This window comes from Labrus bergylta, chromosome 18, assembly GCF_963930695.1.
Source record: "Labrus bergylta chromosome 18, fLabBer1.1, whole genome shotgun sequence".
NCBI classification, from domain to species: domain Eukaryota; kingdom Metazoa; phylum Chordata; class Actinopteri; order Labriformes; family Labridae; genus Labrus; species Labrus bergylta.
The window spans coordinates 5,642,986-5,663,140 of record NC_089212.1 but is presented as its reverse complement, the minus strand read 5'-3'; the positions used below and the strand labels follow the sequence as shown (position 1 = coordinate 5,663,140).

Below are 20,155 nucleotides of genomic sequence, written 5' to 3'. Positions count from 1 at the left end.
TTTTAAGGCTAACATAAATGCTTTAAACTGCTAAAGACATTCTGATATGTGACCATGTGTGCACCATGCTGTTAGTTCTTGCATTGTGTTCAATATTGTAGCTAACCAAAAACAAATGTGCCCAGCTTCCAATATCGATCATTGAGTGATCATGTCCAAGTTAAATAGACGTTTCCCAACATCCAGAACACTCTCGTATGCAGATAGAGGGTGAACAGAGCACATTAGGGTCCCCTCTCAGGTTAGGCTACAACTCCAGGTAATGATTGCAAGTCACTGTGGAGGCCCCCATATAGTGAAAAAAATGTGTTTCTTTATGTATCATTTTATTTAGCCAAAGCTTAAGAAAGAAGAAGCTGTCTCTCAGCAGTTGTGAATATTGGGCCCTTATTAATCCCCCCCCTCCCCTCCCCCACCCGATGGCTCTGCATATTTATTGAATTTAAACCACAAGCAAACTGTTATTTTATTTCCCTCCCTCCTTTTTCTTCTGTCATTTCTTTTATCTCCAGCAAACACTCACCTTCCTCAGCACACACTGGCATTATAGCGGCTTCTTCAAGTTGACAAACGAGGGAACGAAAATGGAGTTGTCTAATTAATGAACTCTTTAAATAAATGGCATCATTTCGTAAACCTCTAATGACAGCAGCTTTAATGCTCTGACAGGCTCAGAAATCCAAACTCTTAGCCTGACCGCGTCTGTGCTGTGGTGACATTTTACCCCCTTTAACCCAAATAAGACAGATTTATTTTTTTTCTTGAGCTAAAACGTCACACCAGATCAAAACCTTAAGAAGCATATAGCAGCTTTTTCAGACCAAGGTTATGTTTAGCTTAGTGCTGGGTCTCTCGCTGCACTGACATATTGCTTTTAGAGTTGACAGGGCTCCGAGTTAAAAGCACCTCTTTCTCACTTGGGTTGTGTCCTCTTTCTTATCCCTTGTTGTTGTGTCTCTGCCTACATTTAGCTGCTCAGCCCATCCAAACTAAGAAGAACAAACAACAAACGCAGAAAAGTGTGTTGATCCAAGCAACACTGAGGGAATTATAAAGCAACAGTTTGGGCTCCTGAGTGTAAAGTGCGGATCGGTCCCTGTGGCTTGTGCACAGAATACATGTTTTAAGTAGAGCGCACCGAAGAATCACAACTCCAAGAAGCATGCAGCAAGGAATCAATACTCTTTAGAAAGTAGTATGCAGGGAGGAATCAAAGCCAAGTATGCAGTAAAAGCTACCACTTCTTTAACACCACTGAGGCAGCCCTGCATCCCAATGCCGTGTTTGAACGCTGGATTGACAGAATTGGGCTGCTAGATTTGCCCAGAAATACCTTAAACTTACTGTGCTCAGCTCTGTTGTGTGATGATGTCAGTCTTTTTGGGGGCGATTAATGATTAGCTTTAGCCTAATTAGTGTAGCTTAAACTTTTAAAATTTGCAATAATGTACAATCTTTGACTTATTTTTGCAAACAAGAACATTCTGACCAGTGCAAAATTACATGTGGTGGTAAAAAGAGCCTAAATGTGTTACACTACAAGTGAAGGATTTACTAAACAACCACCTACATGCAAAAAAAGGATGAAGAGTAGGTTGGAAATTGCTGAAGATAATCACATTAAATTCTTTCTGATTCTGATGTAAGTTTGTATCCTCTCAGTTTTTTTTTTTTAGTTTATTTCAGGGCTTTTTTATGCCTTCATTTTGAGATAAGGCAGTGGACAGAGTCAGAAATCTTAGGAGAGAGTGGAGAATTACATGCGGCAAAGGAGCCACAGGTGGTGGACCTGAAGCCGGGCCACCCGCTTGGAGGACAAACGCCTCCGTACGTGGGTTGCGCAAACTAAGCTACGGGCGCCAATTTTTTTTTTTTCAATGAAAGTCAAGACAAAAATAAAAGTCCCGGGCAACCAACATTGTGTAATTTCTTCACAAAAATGACAGGCAAGGTCCTGTACACTAATTAAATTGCACAAGCATGTTGGCAACATTTTGACACTGAAGTGCTCTCTCGTTCACCTGTGGCAGCTTTTGGTTAAAAGTCGTTTCCTTGTTGACACTGTACATGCAGAATGAATTCCCAGACATGATCTGGATTTGCACACAGATGGTTAGACCTGTTTAGCTCTGCCTTTGTACAAGCTGCGCTCTATTTAGCGCTCATGTGAAATCCAATCGACAAGCTGCATTCTCCTCTGAGCCTTCATGTTATGCATGCAGGCTCATGTCAGTTTGACCAACATCTGTATTCTAATTGACTGTGACTTTGTGCTTCTGTGTGTCTTTGTGTATTAACAGCGTGCTGTGGGAGCCCATGGGGGACGGCAAGCGTGTGATTTCATTGGCTGATAACCACGCACTACTCTGGGACCTGCAGGAGAGCTCCACACAGGCCACAGTAAGACACACACACACACACACACACACACACACACACACACACACACACACACACACACACACACACACACACACACACACACACACACACACATACTGTACAACACAGTGCAATGCACAACACTCACACCATATCACACAATAGCTAACTCATTATTTGATAACAACCATATCGTCTTGGTGTTATCAGAAGCACACATCCGCCCTCTATGCGACAACAGCAGAGTGTCCACTGTTCGTTCTGTCTCACACACACACACACACACACACACACACACACACACACGGACAGTATCTGTGTTCTAGGCTGTGACCACTTTAACATTATTCTGGTCAAGTCTCTCCCACAGTGATAGTAATAGTTTTGTTTTATAAGTAATAGAAAAGTCATTTATCGTATCTCTTCCCACAGTTCACTAGAGTATAGTGCGTCCAGTGTCTTAGATTGTGTTTCTTATTAAATGTACGGACGTTGCACAACCTGGCAATCTGTATCTGGACACTGAAACTCTCATGCCTCTATATGATCATTGAACATCCCATTAAGACACCCTCACCAAACTGTTACCAGAATAAGCTTCTATTAGAGGATTTCCAATGCGTGACTAAATTTAGTTCATAATGGGGCCGTGCTCAGGAGTCAAAAGTTCAGGAGTGACTGGGACACAGTTAGCAGAGCTGTATGCGGCACATAGACACTACGACTACTGCGGCGTCTGCACAGCTTTATTGAAAATAAAATGAAGATTTTTGGGGAACAAGAACATGGAGTCGAGGGACATTTATCATTGTTTATTAATGTTCACAACACAATGTTTCTCAGTGGTTCTCCTAACTAGTTTATAAAAAAGGGTGAGATAAAAAGACAGTGTGCAAAAGAGATGAAAGCCTTCTGCATAAAAGGGAAAAGTAAGTAGGCGGAGAACCGAAATAAAACTAAATTAGATAATAGGATCATCTTGGTTGAGGTGTATCGTATTTATGAAACAAACAACATTGTGTCACAGCCTTGTTCTTTGTTGTGCAAAAATTGCTCTTCAAACACGAGGTTTTTTTCATGTCTTTGTTGAGTTCCTCACGTTCAATGGAAATTTTAAGGATAATGCTTAAAAGGCACTTTTCATGTCCTAGTGTTGATACCAGCATTTTAAACTTTGATATAATACTAGTGAAAATCAAACAATATCGATACCTTTTTTTGATATCACAGCAACAAAATTCGAAATCCTTAACACACAGTATTTGCGTATGTTTTTAATCAGCAAATCTTGCAGGCAAACTCCGTCACTACCAAAACTATACCAAAGCATTTTTTCATTTTAGACATTGTTCTCTTTGATTGGCTCTTTGCAGCTTTTGGTTAAACATATGAGTGATTGTTGCTAATGTCTAACCTGTAATGAAGATGTAATTGCAACGTGTTGTGCAGCCCTAATTAAAACAGAATAAGGAAAGGGACAAACGGTTCTAAGTTTTCATAGAGCCAAACTCATGTCTGCATTCATACCGTCTTAAGTACACATTAGGGGCTTTTAAGAGGTAAGAAAAATAATGGATCACCATGTAACTAGCCTGTTTAAGTACTTTTGGTCAGTTCCTGTGTAGTTTTTGTCCTTCCTAATGCAAGGTGAAGAGACTCTTCACTTTAAATTCCCCGGCTCCAACCTTCCGGCTCTGCAATTAAAATGCCCATTATGTATTTAAAGTCTGAATGTAATGGTGTGTGTCAGGTGTGCATGTGTGCAGGGAAAAGTAATAGAGTTGTGGAGTGTGTGTGTGTGTGTGTGTGTGTGTGTGTGTGTGTGTGTGTGTGTGTGTGTGTGTGTGTGTGTGTGTGTGTGTGTGTGTGTGTGTGTGTGTGTGTGTGTGTGTGTGTGTGTGTGTGTGTGTTGTTCCATTAGAGGCCATGAGTGAAGACAACTATAGATGGCTCATTGGTAATTCATGCGCTTGTTGAGGCACACATACAGGGCAGGCAGGTCATATTCCTTATAGATACAAGTGTGTGTGTCAATGCATGTGTGTTCATTTGACGTCACTCAGCTGATGCATTGAAAATCTCTACTTGCAGTTTGGATGAATGCACCCACACACACTCTCTCAATCTTCCACCAGCTATGTCGATGTGGGTCTGCAGGGGACATCCTCTGTTAATCGATTGTTGGTTCGCATTCACATTAAGCAAGGTTAAAATTACAAAGGGTTGTATTTTTGATCATTAAATGTCGTCCAAGTTTGACAAAAAATGGAACACAAGGTTTTTTCATTCTTTAAATGTATCTTTTGAAAAACTCCTTCAACCAAACAAAAAATGTTCATTCAGACACTTAGGAAACATAATCAGGCCCTGCAGGTTAGTCTGTCTCCTTGTGTTTTTAGACACAGTGAAGCAGGAGCTTTTAAAAAAATATCAGAGGTCATTCTTTGAGTGCAAAAAACTGGAGTTCCTACAGTGTCCACTTGAGTCTTGCTTTAAAAGCTCCAGAAGTCACATACACACCCATGTTTGACAGTAGAAATAAACATGTTCACAGCCTCCTACAAAAAAGTTATTTCTGTCTAAAAAGGTCATGCTTTATCAGCACACACAGGGGGGATGATCTTCTTCTTTTAAACGTGTCAGTTTTTATTTTATGAAGGATGAGAGTTATGCATAATTAAAGGTGTGGGTGCAAAGAGTCAGCTGTTTAAATGACACCCTTAATAACTTCTGCTTGTTTTAAGGAGCAAATAAAAGTAAGCTATTCAGATTGTAAAGCATTTTAGCGCTGTAAGAACAAAAAGCGAAACAGCCCCCCGATTAGCTCCCTTGTTGTATTTACTCCTGCAAGGTAGCATGAAAAATATTCTAGTTAAATTAATAAATTGTGGAGAGGTACACAATGTTCCAGGGTGGCTGAAGAGTCAGCCATTTTCATTTAAACATCTCCTTCAACCAACATTGACTCCTTCTTTGCCTTGTGTTCATCGCTTCAAGCTAGCGTTGTTCCATCTGTGCTGTGTGCTGACACGTTCCATCTCTTTTGGCAAAATGAAGTTTGGTAAAGTTTTGTTACGGCTCTAAAATGTGTTTAAATAATAACTACATGCACACAGACCTTCTTTTTGAGTTACATATCATCACATGTTGTGCATCATTGAGAAACCCTGACGGGAATGCACACTTTCCATATTTCATGCATTCATGAATATTACAAACACCTTTACACGTCATGAACTGCATGTTCACAATGAGGTGAGTGTGTGAACTACGGGAAACCAACGTTTGCGGGGAAGTAAGTTGAAGAAAAAAAGCAGGATTTTCATTTTTGAAAATCCAGATTTTACACAAACCTTATTTATTGATAGAAATGATTTATCGTCCAGATCGACAAAAACTAAATACTTTCCTATTAAAGTGGTTTAAATCAGAGATTTAAGTACAAACATAAAATTAACTTCACAACACAATGACAAACATATATGAACTGGGCTATGTCTGGTCTATAGGAAACCATAAAAGTGACCCTCTGCTATCCTGAATCCAGAGGGAGACCAGACAAACAGATGTGCAGTGTTATTGCGGATACTCGTATCATTAAAATTATGAAATTGTGATTATTTTCACAGCCTTAATGTGAATAACAAATGGATTTATATTCATCATCCTAGGTAGCTGCTTCGTTTCTCAGTGCCTGTATCTGTGCATGTTCTCCAGGTAATCAATTCACTGTGTGTGTGTGTCCATGTGTGTAACCCTGTGACCCCCATGTGAGGTTGAGAAGGACCACCCGGGGGGGGGGGGGGGGGTTGTTGTTGATTCCATCCTCTGACTCCGACACTGGATGACACAGCGATTAAGTCCTTCATCAAGAGAGGAGAAGAGCTGGTGGAAAGTAATGGTGGGAAAGAAGCGTAGCGAGCACGGGAAGATGGAGGGAGGACGGAGGGAAAAGAGGGAGCGATAGAGGGGCCTGACTGATTAAAAAGATGGAGATTAGCAGGGAGGAAGAGGGAGATACGGATGAGGGAAGAGAGTGGGCTTGATGAGGAGAGAGGGAATGAAAAAGAGGAGAAAGAGCTTGGCAGCCAAGACAAATTCCTCCAGTGCTGATGAGAATGCTAATCTCCTTCTCTCCCTCCCTCCTTTCATCCCACTCTCCTCTCTCCCGTTCCCTCTATCTGTCAGAGGGTGATGTGTTCATCCCAAGCCGTGTCCAGCTGCAGTGTGGATGCGTCTCTCTCTCTCACTCTCAAGGGCCAGAACGAGATTAGTGTGTGTGTTTGCACGAGTGTGTGTTTGCACGAGTGTGTGTATGCATATATAAGAGAGGATCATGTACATAAGCGTACCAGTGTGCATTGTTTGAAGGAAGATTTGTGTGTGTGTGTGTGTGTGTGTGTGTGTGTGTGTGTGTGTGTGTGTGTGTGTGTGTGTGTGTGTGTGTGTGTGTGTGTGTGTGTGTGTGTGTGTGTGTGTGTGTGTGTGTGTGTGTGTGTGTGTGTGTGTGTGTGTGTGTGTGTGTGTGGTGTGTGTGTGTGTGTGTGTGTGTGTGTGCAAGGCTCATCAATTAGAATCGCTGGTGGAATTGAGTGAGAACATCTCCGCCGGCTCAAAGCACACCCACATACCTTGTCCGGCACATCTGCTAACACACACACACACACACACACACACACACACACACACACACACACACACACACACACACACACACACACACACACACACACACACACACACACACACTCTCTCTCTTCCGGAGTATAGAGAAAGCATAAATGCAAGGCAATTTGACAGATAGCTTTACATTAGCGCCGCTTGTGTCCTAAATGAATACGTCCCCTAGTGTTGTGTGTACTGCCTTGTTAGGGCCCCTAATTTGGTTAGTGCACTAATAAAGCTGGGAACCTGGGATGCACGAAGCTCTGACTCCGCTGTAGCGCGTCTGCAAGGGGGAGAGAGTTGTTGAGCATGGAGTTAACAGAGCTTCTGTTCTGTCAAGAGGAAGTCGAGAGAATTCGATCAGATGAATTCAGAGATGAAAGCAAATGTGGCAAATGAGTCACTGGAAAGAAACCAGAAGTGTGTTGGTTTGTTGGTAGTTTCTTTTATCTGTGAGATTGTTGGTGGAGACCTCTCTGTATATTTCAGCTTCTGGTACAAACCTCCTGAGGAATACCACTTTAAATAACAGCTTCAGCTGAGCTTGCAGCCCCCAAAGCATTATAGAGAAAAACACCTTAGGTCATGGGAAACTGCTCTATTCTGTTTGTTTCTGACTGATTTTAGTTCTGGATCAGACGGTTTTGGATAAGAGGAGACCTCTGTGGATTTTTGATTTCTAGACAAAAAACTTCAACCTAAAAACAAGCTTAGCACTGGGGCGCTGATGGTCTGGCAGTTAAGTCATGCCCCATGTACGGAGGCTATTGTCCTCCAGGCGGATACGAGTCCGACCTACAGCTCCTCTTTCACATGTCTTTACCCGCTCTCCTGATTTTCCACTATAGCCACGGTCTATCTGAATAAAGACTAAAGCCCAAAAATTGATCTTGAAGAAAAAAAAAGCTTAGCACTTATGAAGAAGTCAGCTGCAGCTCAGCTCACAGCCCCTAAAGCCCCTAAAAGAGAACAAGAGAAAAATCAGACTTTTAACCTGAAACTGCTTGATTCAGTGATTTACACTTTTTTACAATTTGAATCAACAGATCTGTTCATTTTGGAGAGGAGCGGACTTCTGCGTATAATTCAGCTCCCGGGACAAAAACTTTGTGAATGACAAACTCTCAAGCATCAATTTGAGATTGAGTTTGTGCATTTTAAACCATGCCTTTGTTGCATGTAAAGGAACTTTAAAAAGTGCAGATATTAGATCAACAGAATGGAGGTTAACAAGGATTTCTACTGATAAATCCAATGAGGGACTTCTAGGAGGCAGGCTTAAAGAAAGACTTGTACAAAAAAGTTGTCTAACTGGTGTTTATAAGTTGTATAAATCATGAGAATTGAGTTTGGGCTGAAACGGCCAACAAAGGGAGAGGATTGAACTGTAGAAAAATCATATGAAAAACATTTATAGCCTTACAGTTGCGCACATGAAAAGTGTCAGAATTAGTTGTGAAAAACTGGAGGACAGAGCTTACTTTCTAAGCTGTGGTCACACTGTGGTCATATGAAAAAAAAAGGGATAATCTAATAAATGACACAAAGGCCACAGTGAAAAACCTTACCCTCTCCTTGTCCCATTTTTTTAAAGACCCCCCCCTTTCTCTGCTACCTCGCTTCAGCTTCTTTTATTTTGACTCTTTTTCTTTCTTTTCTATCGTCCCATTCATCCCGCATCCCTGCTGTTCTGTCAGCCTGTCGCTCTCGCTCTCTCTTTCTCTCTCTCTCTCTCGCTCTCTCCCTTTCTCTCTCTCGCTCTCTCCCTCTCACTCTCTCCAGCTGAAATAATGAGAGTGTACCAGGGAGCTGCGCGGTGACGGGGCGATCGATGATCCCTGCTCCAAAAGGCAGAGACGCGGGAGAGAAGGAGTAGGAGTAGGATAGGGAGGGAGGGAGGGAGGAATGGGAGATGGAGAAAGATGAGGATAAAAACCTGCAGATAGTCAGGGAGCAGAGGAAAATGGGACATGCGTGATGCTGCTTTTTAAAAATGTTTGATGCATCATAGTTAAAGGGAGAGATAACCATTTCCAAAGCCGGCCTGCTGAATTAATTGGATTCCATTTTTAAAGTAGCTTGATGAAGTGATATGCTTTATAATTCAAATTCCTTGAAGTGTTTTGACTTTGATTAATTTCCCCGTCATTGTTGCCCTGTGAAATAAACGTAGTGGGTTTGATAAATATCTAATGACAGCATGCCGTCTTGTTTGAAAAGTCTTGAATGTTCCAATTTCACCTAAAAGCTTTTCAGCTAGATTAGCTGCTCTAATTGTGGGAATTATTTTCAGATTTTTTTTTTTGTAATACCTGAGACATTATAACAATCAGGACTATAGTGTGATGCAGCTTCAAACAATTATAATTCCTAAATCCTTTAAAGGCTGATCTCTGACCCCTCAGCTGATCCATAAGTTACTCTGAGCGATTTATTGTCTCGATCCGCAGCATGGGACCAATGAGGGCCAGAGGTCAGGAGATCTGCTGACTTAGCAGCAGGTTACACGGGACACAGCACCCAAACTGATCATTCTGTCTGCTTTCATCCTGTGTTGCTGTTGGGAATTTGGCCTTTCACTAATACCTTAATAGTGCAAATGTGCAAAAAGAAAGAAAGTCAGCCTACAGGGTGAAGCAATGGTAGCTCTCCACGCTGAATAATGATGTGCATGGACAGTAATGATTACAGTAAGATTAATCATGACAGAGTAGCATGAACAAGTTCTGTTATTCATCTCCCATGATTTGTTTGTGTTTAGATTCGCCATTTGTCGTTCGGTTGCTTTTGCCTCTTGATTCGAGCGGTACATCGAGCATATACATCAGCTGAGACATTTTAAATGGTTTATCATGAAAGTGTTTCAGGCAGCCTTTGTCTCCGTATTTATCTCACCTGTTGATATCTTAATGACAATGAAAGTACAATCATTGAGCGGGACTCATTTCTGTCTATGTATTTTGTATCACAGAGTGTTTGTTCCCTCCTTTGTGTAATTTAAGCTATAAACAAGTTTTTAAGGGTCTATTATTTGGGAAAAAAACACAGTTGGTAGTCGGTCGTCTCTCTCTGGGGGTTCGATCCCCAGCTCCTGCGGCAACATGTCCGATTCGTCCTTGGGCAAGACACTTAACCCCTAATTGCTCCCTCTGCTTCATCGTATGAATGTGTATGAATGGGATTAGTTACTTCTGATGGTCTCTTTATACAGCAGCCTCTACCATCAGTGTGTGAATGTGTCGGTGTGACCTGTGGTGTAAAAGCACTTTGAGTAGTCAGAAGACTAGAAAAGAAACTCATTTACCATTTAAGAGTTCTCTTCTTATGCCTTTGTTTTTATGTCTGTAAAAAAACAAACTTCACTTGATTGCAGTTTCACAACGTTTTAGTTCTCCAAGGAATTAAGAGGAAAAACCTTCAGCGTCAATATTTCCTATAGCAGTGACTGCTGTAGTCGAGGTGTCGATTCTAAATGGGGTTTGATTGGTAAATCACCTGATGCTGACTAGTTGGGGCAAAACATAAAAAAACTCTCCATGACTGCTCTGACCTCCACCTCAGCGGCAAGGAAGTGTGGACAACAGGAACGCGAGGAAAACAAGGGAGAAATTGGCGCTATGCAAATAGTGACTGATTGATTGATTTACTGATTGAGAACAGTTCTCTCTCAATTTGTCTCAAGGAGTAAACCCCCCCCCTCCACACTGACACAGCAACTTGAGCTATCCTCAATAAAAACATAATGATTAGTGCATTTTTAAATGTCTTTAAACTGACTGAATCTAACCAGTCGATTGCAAACGTAGATATGTCAGAAGGACTGTACATGCTTCAGCATGCTGTAAATCTGCATGCAGTTGGTGTGCCAGTAAGGTTCAACATACGAACTCAGAATCCGTCTGAACCATTGTAGTCTGGAGTGTGTCCTGCAGAGAAAATGACTTCTAATAATGCCTCATTATGCTGATTGAATGCACTGCGCTGCCTGAACCCGTCACAGATATTTAGATGAAAATCATGTCCCTGTGCAGAGATGCTAATGTAGGTGGTTCTGTCCTCTGCAGGTCTCCAGCACGGCCACCCTGGAGGGCAAAGGCCAGCTGAAGTTCACCTCGGGGAAGTGGAGCCCACATCACAACTGCAGCCAGCTTGCCACAGCCAACGACACGGCCATACGAGGATGGGACCTCCGCACCATGAGGTGAGCTCTGCTTCCTGGGGCTGCTGTGGAAAAGCAATCTCACATTTCATTCTGCAGATACATATTTTTTGTATTTTATTTAAACAACTTCTGATGAATGCTTTGGCACAAAAGAAACTGCTCTCTCGTAGGTAGTCCCTGAAAATAGAGTTTTTTTTAATAACGCTGTTTAAGTGAATCTAAAAGAAGAAGAAAAAACATGAGACTGAGTGCAGCTATTGTAATTGCACTGGAAAGCTATCATCGTTTGCGTCATCATGTTGTACTTTTGTTGATGAAGTCTTTGTGTTATGTTATATGAAGTCTTTAGACGGCTGATAACTTGCACCAACAAACTTCACAACAGGTTGTTGCTGGCTGTTTGCAAAGTCCTGTTTCTACACATCTAAACTTAAAACCAGAGCTGACAAAACATTCATTATTTTCTTCATCAACAGACTTAGAAACATTTCTTCCAGGTAGTTTTTTTTTTTTGTACATTTTGTACTGAATGAAGTCCTTACATTATATGACATATGTGTGATGTGAAATGAGGAAAAAAAAAGGCTGTTGGAGATTATTTTTTTTGCATGTTCCTGCCTGAACTGATCAAAAAATGAACATAAACCAAACTAGTTGGAGCCTAAATTGGAAATCTTACATAGATTTTAGGGAGATAAAGAAATTGAAGTAAACAATTCCACTGTTTTTTTCTGGCAGATGAAACAAAAAAAACAGCTTTTCATCATGTTCATTAAAGGAGAGTCTGCTGATCCATATTTAAATACATACATCTAATGTTCGGATGTTGGATGTCCATACCAAACCTCGGAAACGTTTTTTTTAAACTCGAGATACATAGTTGTTGGCGTAATCCCCGGACATAGTTTCCTGCTGCTCCGAACGAGACATTACGAGAACATGGCAAGACTTGGCCAGAATCTGATGTATTAAAGCAAAGCATGGAGCAAAGTTGTAGAACGTGCCTTTGCCCATGTCCAAATAACTAATGTTAAGATACATTTGTTGAGGTTCCTGCATTCAAAAGTGTCTTAGATGAAAAAATATGTCAGATTTTTGCATTTTTTTAAATGTCAATGAAATTCCAATATTTGCATCGTTCATTTAGTTTTTGAATTGATATAATCTTGAACTTGATTGTGCAGATTATAAAGCCAAGGCATTTTAAGAAAATCAAACGACATCACAAAAAGCATCAGTATATAATAATTGTCATCTGGTAGACAGTGCTGAAGGTTTAATGGCCGTTGTTTCAGGGAGACTGTATTGATCATTTTTCTGAAATCTGGAGACCAAATAATTCTGTGGCTGCCAATAAGCCAGTGCCAGGAAAAAGAAAGAGTGCTTTGATTGCATGGAGGCTGAAATATTAAAAAAGAAAAAAGATGAGAATTTGTTTCTGTAAGCTTTGCCACTCAGCATTAATGCTCATACACCTGACTTAAAAACCAGTCTGATGTTTCTAACAGGCTGTTTACAGTCAGACTCATGTTTGTTAAACTCTCACAGATTAACCATTTCAGCGTGTGTTTACATGTCATTACAAGACACTCTAGTGCAGTGCACAGAAATGTGTTTTTAATGCAAGACATCACACTGAATGAAAACATTACAGGAGCGTTTTGACGGAGCTCACTCGATCCTCATCAGTCTTTCAGGTTTAGGAAAAGCCCCTAAACTCCAGTGAGCGACGTCTGTTTTATGTGTGTTATTCACATATTGAGTTATCCATTCAAAAATATCGTAACTGAATCATGTAAATGAATGCTAAGACAACTGCTGGGACTTTTGTTTTTCTGGAACTTGTGCCTATTTTCTTTGTAAATGCTGAAAGCGTTTATTGTCAATTTAGAAAAACGTGTATTTGCATTATTCTACGCAACACTGTTTAACCAACTTCAGGCATATTTATTTATCCATTTTTGTGTGCCTTTATTTGATAGGACAGTAGATAAGGTAGGAAATTAGGAGAGAGAGTGGGGAATGATATTCTGGATAGGAGCCACAGGTCAGACTTGAACCTGGACCGTCCTCTGGGAGGCCATCAGCGCCCCAAACATTAAGAACCTTTCACATTTTGAAAACAGACAGATTTAACTTTGGCATTCTGATTTTTTAACTACACTTTCTTGTTCAACAAGATTAAGCAGTGGTGGATAAAAGTCTACCGTGGTCCCAGTAGAAATATTCCTCATAGGTACAATAAAGGACAACATGTTAACTACAATACTTATCAGACTGGAGTAGTTTCATTCCCTACGACTTCTACATCTGTAACACTTAATTATTCCAAGAAACATCTCGTCTAGAAACAAATCATTTCAATTCCAGGGGCGCACAAACCCAAACCTTGATGCCCCAGAGCTGAACCACTAAGAATGAAAACTTCATAGGGACTCATTTTCTGTCGACTAAAAAACTCATCACATTCTTCAATTACAAAATTGACTGCTATTTTAAATGACACTGAAATGTTTGAAAAGTCTGAAAGGTGCACACAAACTCTTTCTCTGCAGGAAAATTGATTGTGGAGTCTGGCTTGCGTTAGCTTGGCTAGCACCACTAGCAGGTTAACGTCCTCATACCTGTGCTGAATGTGGTTGTTACGCTGCTCTGAACTAGTGCTTCTGTTTACCTGTGCTGCTCCTACCAGATGCCATCAATCCACTGGGCTGGTTTACATCAGGGCAGAAGAGTTCCAGCTCCAGCTAGTGGCGGGAAGCTGCATTACAGCTTAGACACAACATTTATCCAGCACTGGCACCTTCATTAAGATATCAATAAATAGATTAACTGAAAGTAATTGTGTTGCCAACTAGCAGGGGTGACGATGTTTGATTGTTTAGTTGACTTATCACGTACATCCCTATTGTGTCAATGTGCCAACATTATCTGAAGGAGGTTAATCCATGAACAGTTTCTGTAGTACCTGCAAGTGCACATTGTGCGATCCAAATTCTGAGACGTGAATCTGGCTAGAAAGAATGAAAATCTGCATCCAGGAACATCTGTCCTGCATAATGTTCTCTGAAATGATCAGACCAGCAGAGGGGATTTCCTCTTGACTATTTCTGACATGTTTTGTCTGCCGTCCTCTTCTTCTTCATGAACATCAGCTTCTCCTCAGCTCATGATGAGGTGTGAGGCAGCAAACATTCCTGCTTGACATGGAGCATGTGTACTACCACACATTAACCTTGTAACTGCAGATTATCATCTTCCCACTTTACAACCCTAATCTGTGTGTGTGTGTGTGTGTGTGTGTGTGTGTGTGTGTGTGTGTGTGTGTGTGCGTGTGTGTTGTGTTTGTGGGATGAGTGAGGTCAGCTCGTGTGTACATGCAGAGGAATACTAATCACCTCGCTATCCATCGCCGTGATAACAAGAACGTGCTGAAGAGATTGAGAGGGGTGCTGGTTGAAGGGGAGACAGAGTTTATACTAAGATGTGTATCACAGGCTCCGATAAGATAGCTGAATCACTGATATCACTCCTCGTCAGCCCCAGAACAAATTACAGAGTTCCTGCACGCTCCGTTTTGGCCGATGTCCTCCCGCTGTGCTATTTTGAAAGATGCAACAGTGCTGATTTAGCCGTCGGCACAAAGGGAAGGAGGGGGCGGCTGCACAGACCACAGTCTCAGCTCTGACATCACTGCAGACTGAAAGATAGACATGTGCGTTATTTGAAACACATTTTCCCAAAATTGAGCTCGTGCCTTTGGAATATTTAGATCAACACAAACATTTTTTTTAAATAAAGTTATGTGGGTTTTAATATTTTTTTCTGTGAAGGCTGAGTTCTTGTCACATTTTTGGATACAACTACAGATCTTCATCATAGACTGTAAACATTAATGGATGAAGCCATAGTGACGTCAGCCATCTGTTCCTACAGGGGGCTTTGGAGTCCCATCGATGGCAGTCGCTGTTCTTGAAATCCTGTCTCAGTCTAACTTTCAGTCAATCTAACGACAGGCTGAGAGCTGAGGCGTGTTTTAAGCCTCCTGACAAACCGTTACACCTTGTCCGTCTGTCAATCATGTCAGCTACATGCCTTGTTGTGAATAACTCTTATCCTTCATAAAAGCAAAACAGATGAGTTATCAAAACTTTCACCCCCCGCACAGTGTTTGTCGATCGAGACATGAGCTAATCAGACCTATTTTATTTTTGCACCAGGCTGTAAACATGTTCATTTCTGTTGTACTGTAAAAACTGCCTTTTTTGAATGGGTGTGTATGTGACTTCCGGTGCTTCTGCAGCCAGCCTCTAGTGGACACCCGGCGAACTGCAGGAGTTTTCACTTCTGCATCGTCTTCAATGTTCAACACGCAGGTTTCCGCTTCACCTCCTGTCATATTTTTAACCTAAAGCTTCTGCGAGAGAAAGAGAGAGAGAACTGTTGGTACTGAACCTTTCAACATTCAGACAGTGTGCAGGAGTTTGCCTGCGAGTTTTGCTAATTAAAAACAAGAACATGCCGTTGCCGTTGGTTTTGAAACAGTGACAACCAATAAATTGCAAAAAAATGTTAGATTGTTTGTTTAGACATAAATCTTTGTGGCTTTGCTGTAGTAGACATTAAACTTTAATTAAACTTTATATAAATATAATATAATATATATATATATATATATATATATATATATATATATAATTGTTGGCAAAACAGTTACCCTTGCAGATATCTAATACAGAGTTTTGCAAACAATAATTATAAAAACAGAAAACTAACAGAAAATATTATTTTCTGTAAAATAAGGATTTCTTTCTTTCTTTTCTTATTTCGGATTACTTGAAAAATAAATCAAAAAGTGTAAAACCTCCATTGAAGCTATCAGATGAATGAGTCTCTGAAGCCTCTTCACTCCTTCAGTCCAAGGTTTTAGATCAGAACACACACCACAGAGGGCATGGTGTGTATTCTTGTGTGTGTGTGTGTGTGTGTGTGTGTGTGTGTGTGTGTGTGTTCATGCGTGCCATCCCAGTGCAAGTGTGAAGTGGTTGCGAGTGGAAAGGTTGCAAGTGTGAATGAGCAGTGAGTCACGTTTGTGTGTTTCTGTTTGAGTAAGTGACTCGCATGTGACAAGTGGCCGTGTGTGCCCGCCTGTGTTTGCTGTTTGCTGTGTGTACCTTTCTGCTTTTGCGAATGTGTGTGTGTGTGTGTGTGTGTGTGTGCATGTGTGTGTTTGTGTGTGCTCATGCCTCAACATAGATACAGCCTGCCCGTGTGTGTGCGCTGGAGTTTGTGTGTGTGTCCAGTTGGCGTGGCAGCTGTGTGATGGCAGCCTCTCAGCACGCTCCGCTGCCTCCTCAGACGACCTCTGAGGTGTCCCCTCACACCCACACACACACAAACAAAGACACACATACACACATAAAAGTACACATGCCTCTCTTCTCTCTTTGCGTCTTTTCTATTATTCCTCTCCTCTCCTCTCCTCTCCTCTCCTCTCCTCTCCTCTCCTCTCCTCTCCTCTCCTCTCCTCTCCTCTCCCCTCCCCTCCCCTCCTCTCCTCTCCTCTCCTCTCCTCTCCTCTCCTCTCCCCTCTCCTCTCCTCTCTCCTCTCCCCTCTCCTCTCTCCTCTCCTCTCCTCTCCTCTCCTCTCTCCTCTCCTCTCCTCTCCTCTCCTCTCCTCTCCCCTCTCCTCTCTCCTCTCTCCTCTCTCCTCTCTCCTCTCTCCTCTCCTCTCCTCTCCTCTGAAATAAGGACAGGGAGGGACAGCAGATCCAGCGTCCTCAGTTAGTTATCTAACACCCTGGAGAGGAGCTCGGTATCTACAGCACCCCGTCTCTCAGACACACAGTGCTTAAAACACAAAGATAACAGCGCTTATGAAACATATATGGATCCTGTTCTACTTTGTACTTATGTAATATGCAGTATTATGTAAATTATAGAATACTCTGCTCCAATATTGGGGACAGAAAGTGGTGTTTTAATAGAAGATTCTTACACATTTCCCACTTCTTTTCAGCACGTGTTTTTTGTATCATATTGTACCTTTGCTGTTACATTATTCACAGCTGAATCCCTGTCCTGCAGAGCTGCTGTTGTGATTCTTTTTAAGGCAAGGTTTTTGTTTTTCATTAATGCATTTTTCAAAGGACATATTGCACTTGTGCCATATGTCGGCAGAAAGTGCTTTGCAGCATTTTGAGGAGTTAACTTCATGAACAGCATGTGAAAAAAAAAAAGATTAATAATGAATGTGGCGACACAGGGGAACAGTGGAAAGAACTGTTGGGTCATAGCGGAGTCTGTGGGTTTAAACCACAGACTGTATAAAAAGATGGACGACGTGACAGCTCCCAAAAAGTGAAGAAAAACATTTGGAGCTCCCCCTACTGGCTGGCTGCAGTATAGGCTGTAAGCTCTGCCTCCATGTTCACATATGGGACATCGGTCGAACTATAAAATTAAAAAACCCACCTGTCATTTAGGTTGGATCTTATAATGCTGGCTTTTGTTTTTATTAGTTATTTGATGCTCTAGAAAAGGGGTATAACATCATGATTGACAGCTCTGTTTGCCAATGAGACTCCTGCAGCGCTGTGTGCATTGTATTATCAAATAAAAATGGAACAGTAAGAGGACACGTAACTAACTCTAACACAAAAGTCGTTGAACTTTCCAAAACCGTGAGTGTCTGCTTCATACAGAAACAAGAATCTGTTCTGATGTGGACTGAACCCCCCTTGGGGGATGTTTGAAGTTTTATCGGTGAGTTAAATGTGTGTTTTGGTTAGTGGAAAGGACAGAAATGTCAATACCATGGCTTCGTCAGCCATTACTACGTGACTTTACTACTGAACTTGCAGCGTTTCTGTATTTGCTGTTGTTTTCGACTATGTATGTTTTTGACTAGAGTTTTGTTTCTGTACTTGCAACGCATTTGTTTCTTTTGCAGCACGTTTCAGCCGTTGATTTTGTTTTGGGAGTTTGCATTTGCTTTTGAATGTGCAGCGTTTCTGAATATGCAGCGTGTTTTTGTAAATGTTTGTATCATCAGTTGCCCTGCATGACCCCTACTGGCCACCGTACAATATTTCTCAGATAGCTCTAAAAAGACGTCAGATACCAGCGTTAGATGTCACCGTAATTTTGCTTCACTTTTGTTCAACCAGAGGAGGTAAAGATATATCGTCCATCTTTGTATACAGTCAGTGAGTCAAAGCTGCTTGTTTTTTTGTTAGTATTTTTGAATATATTTTAAAAACCTTTTTATACTTTTAGCTTGCACCGTAATTTGGAGATAAATGTTTGTTTTTTTTTCGATTTTTCTGAATGCCCAGTAAGTATGGAAAAATTTACGATAAAGATGACTTTGACTTTGACTTTGACAAATGGTTCAAACCATAGTTTTGTCAACAAGTGGGTGAGTGTTTCTGCAGGTACTTCAGCCTCCTTCTGCAGTCAGAAGACCCCCAAGATTAGGTTAAATACGGTAAATGATCAGTTCTACATCGTCAAACTGGAGTTTAAGTGTGAGCTTGAGTGGTTGGTTGTTTCTTTACGTCAGCTCTGTGATTAACAGTTTCCAGGGTGGGCTGGCCTCTCGCCCAATGTCAGCTTGGATCGGCTTGAAACCAGCGACTCTCTCAGGATAAGCAATAAAGCTAATGGAATGGATGGGTTATTGCTGTCTATAACCAACATGAATATATTACACTATAAAAAAAAGGAGATTTAATATGAAGGCAGTCAATGTGGTTAAAGTGATTTGACCTCAGAGCTTCCAATCAGCACAAACAATTAATTGTGAATTAGCTGTGAATAAATTGATTGAATGCATACAGACGCATTCATAATAAAAAGTTTGACTCTTGGACAATAAAACACACTTATTGCAATGTCTCAGCACTGACATGACCAGGAGATTCTGCAGCAGAGATATCGCTGCATGCTTGAATAATATCATTTCGCAGTTGTATTAATGATCGTTTGATTCTGAACTCAGTTTTCTCACATAGAGCTTGAAGTCCAGATACAGTCAGAGTTGCAGTGCATGTGTCAAAGGGTCTCTCCCTGAGTTCCAACTCTATCCACTGTCCTGTCTCTCCAATAAAGGCAGAAAATGCCAAAAAAAATTAAAAAATCCCAAAGAAATTGCAAAACAGGAAAAGCAACCAGCTGTCTTAAGGACTCAGGATATATCGTGTTTTCACTGATGGTTTAATTTTATCCTGCTTTTTACTCAGGGTTACCCTTTGAAGATTAAGCACTGTCCTCACTTTATCATATCATGACTTGTACTGATGACTGTGGGTTAAAGGGGGCTAACTCACTCAATATCTATGGGTACAAATAAAGTAATTTAATCTGCCTTAGTGGACCCAAAATGATTGACCAGAGCCCTTATTTACAAAGAGCATCTTTCTTGTGTGTATGTGTCTGTGTCCTCTACCCCTTTTTACCTGAGATATAACAGACTCAACAAGTTGCATGTCAGAGGATAGAGAACCTTGAAAAACCAGAAACATTTGGGTTTGGTTCATATTTGAATTGCTGCATTGTATTCGGAAAAACACAGAATATCAAATCGAACATATTGTAGACAGTAAAGCGAGCATGGATCCATCAATGTGTATTAAATGTGCATCTCCATGAAAAACTTTCATTGACTTTGTCGAGAAATTCTGAAGAAAAACAGCGTTGTGTTAGTTTGTGGAGAACCGGCTGTGTGTCATTCCCAGCACACTGGGGTGCTTTGAGCTTTTGAATAACATTAGGCTAGCTAACAGGCATGAAGAACTCGCCACTGGGCATACTATACAGCTCTGTGTGTGTGTGTGTGTGTGTGTGTGTGTGTGTGTGTGTGTGTGTGTGTGTGTGTGTGTGTGTGTGTGTGTGTGTGTGTGTGTGTGTGTGTGTGTGTGTGTGTGTGTGTGTGTGTGTGTGTGT

At 41.2% G+C, this 20,155-nt stretch overlaps 1 protein-coding gene across 1 annotated transcript in view; it reads left to right on the top strand.

Annotated features, from left to right (window-relative positions):
* The window catches only part of eipr1 (EARP complex and GARP complex interacting protein 1), a 53,197-nt gene that overhangs the window by 18,175 nt on the left and 14,867 nt on the right, over positions 1–20,155 (top strand). Inside the window, exons 5-6 of the mRNA XM_065947705.1 lie at positions 2,301–2,400; positions 11,112–11,248. Coding sequence (XP_065803777.1) covers positions 2,301–2,400; positions 11,112–11,248 — 237 coding nt within the window. The remainder of the gene's footprint in view (positions 1–2,300; positions 2,401–11,111; positions 11,249–20,155) is intronic.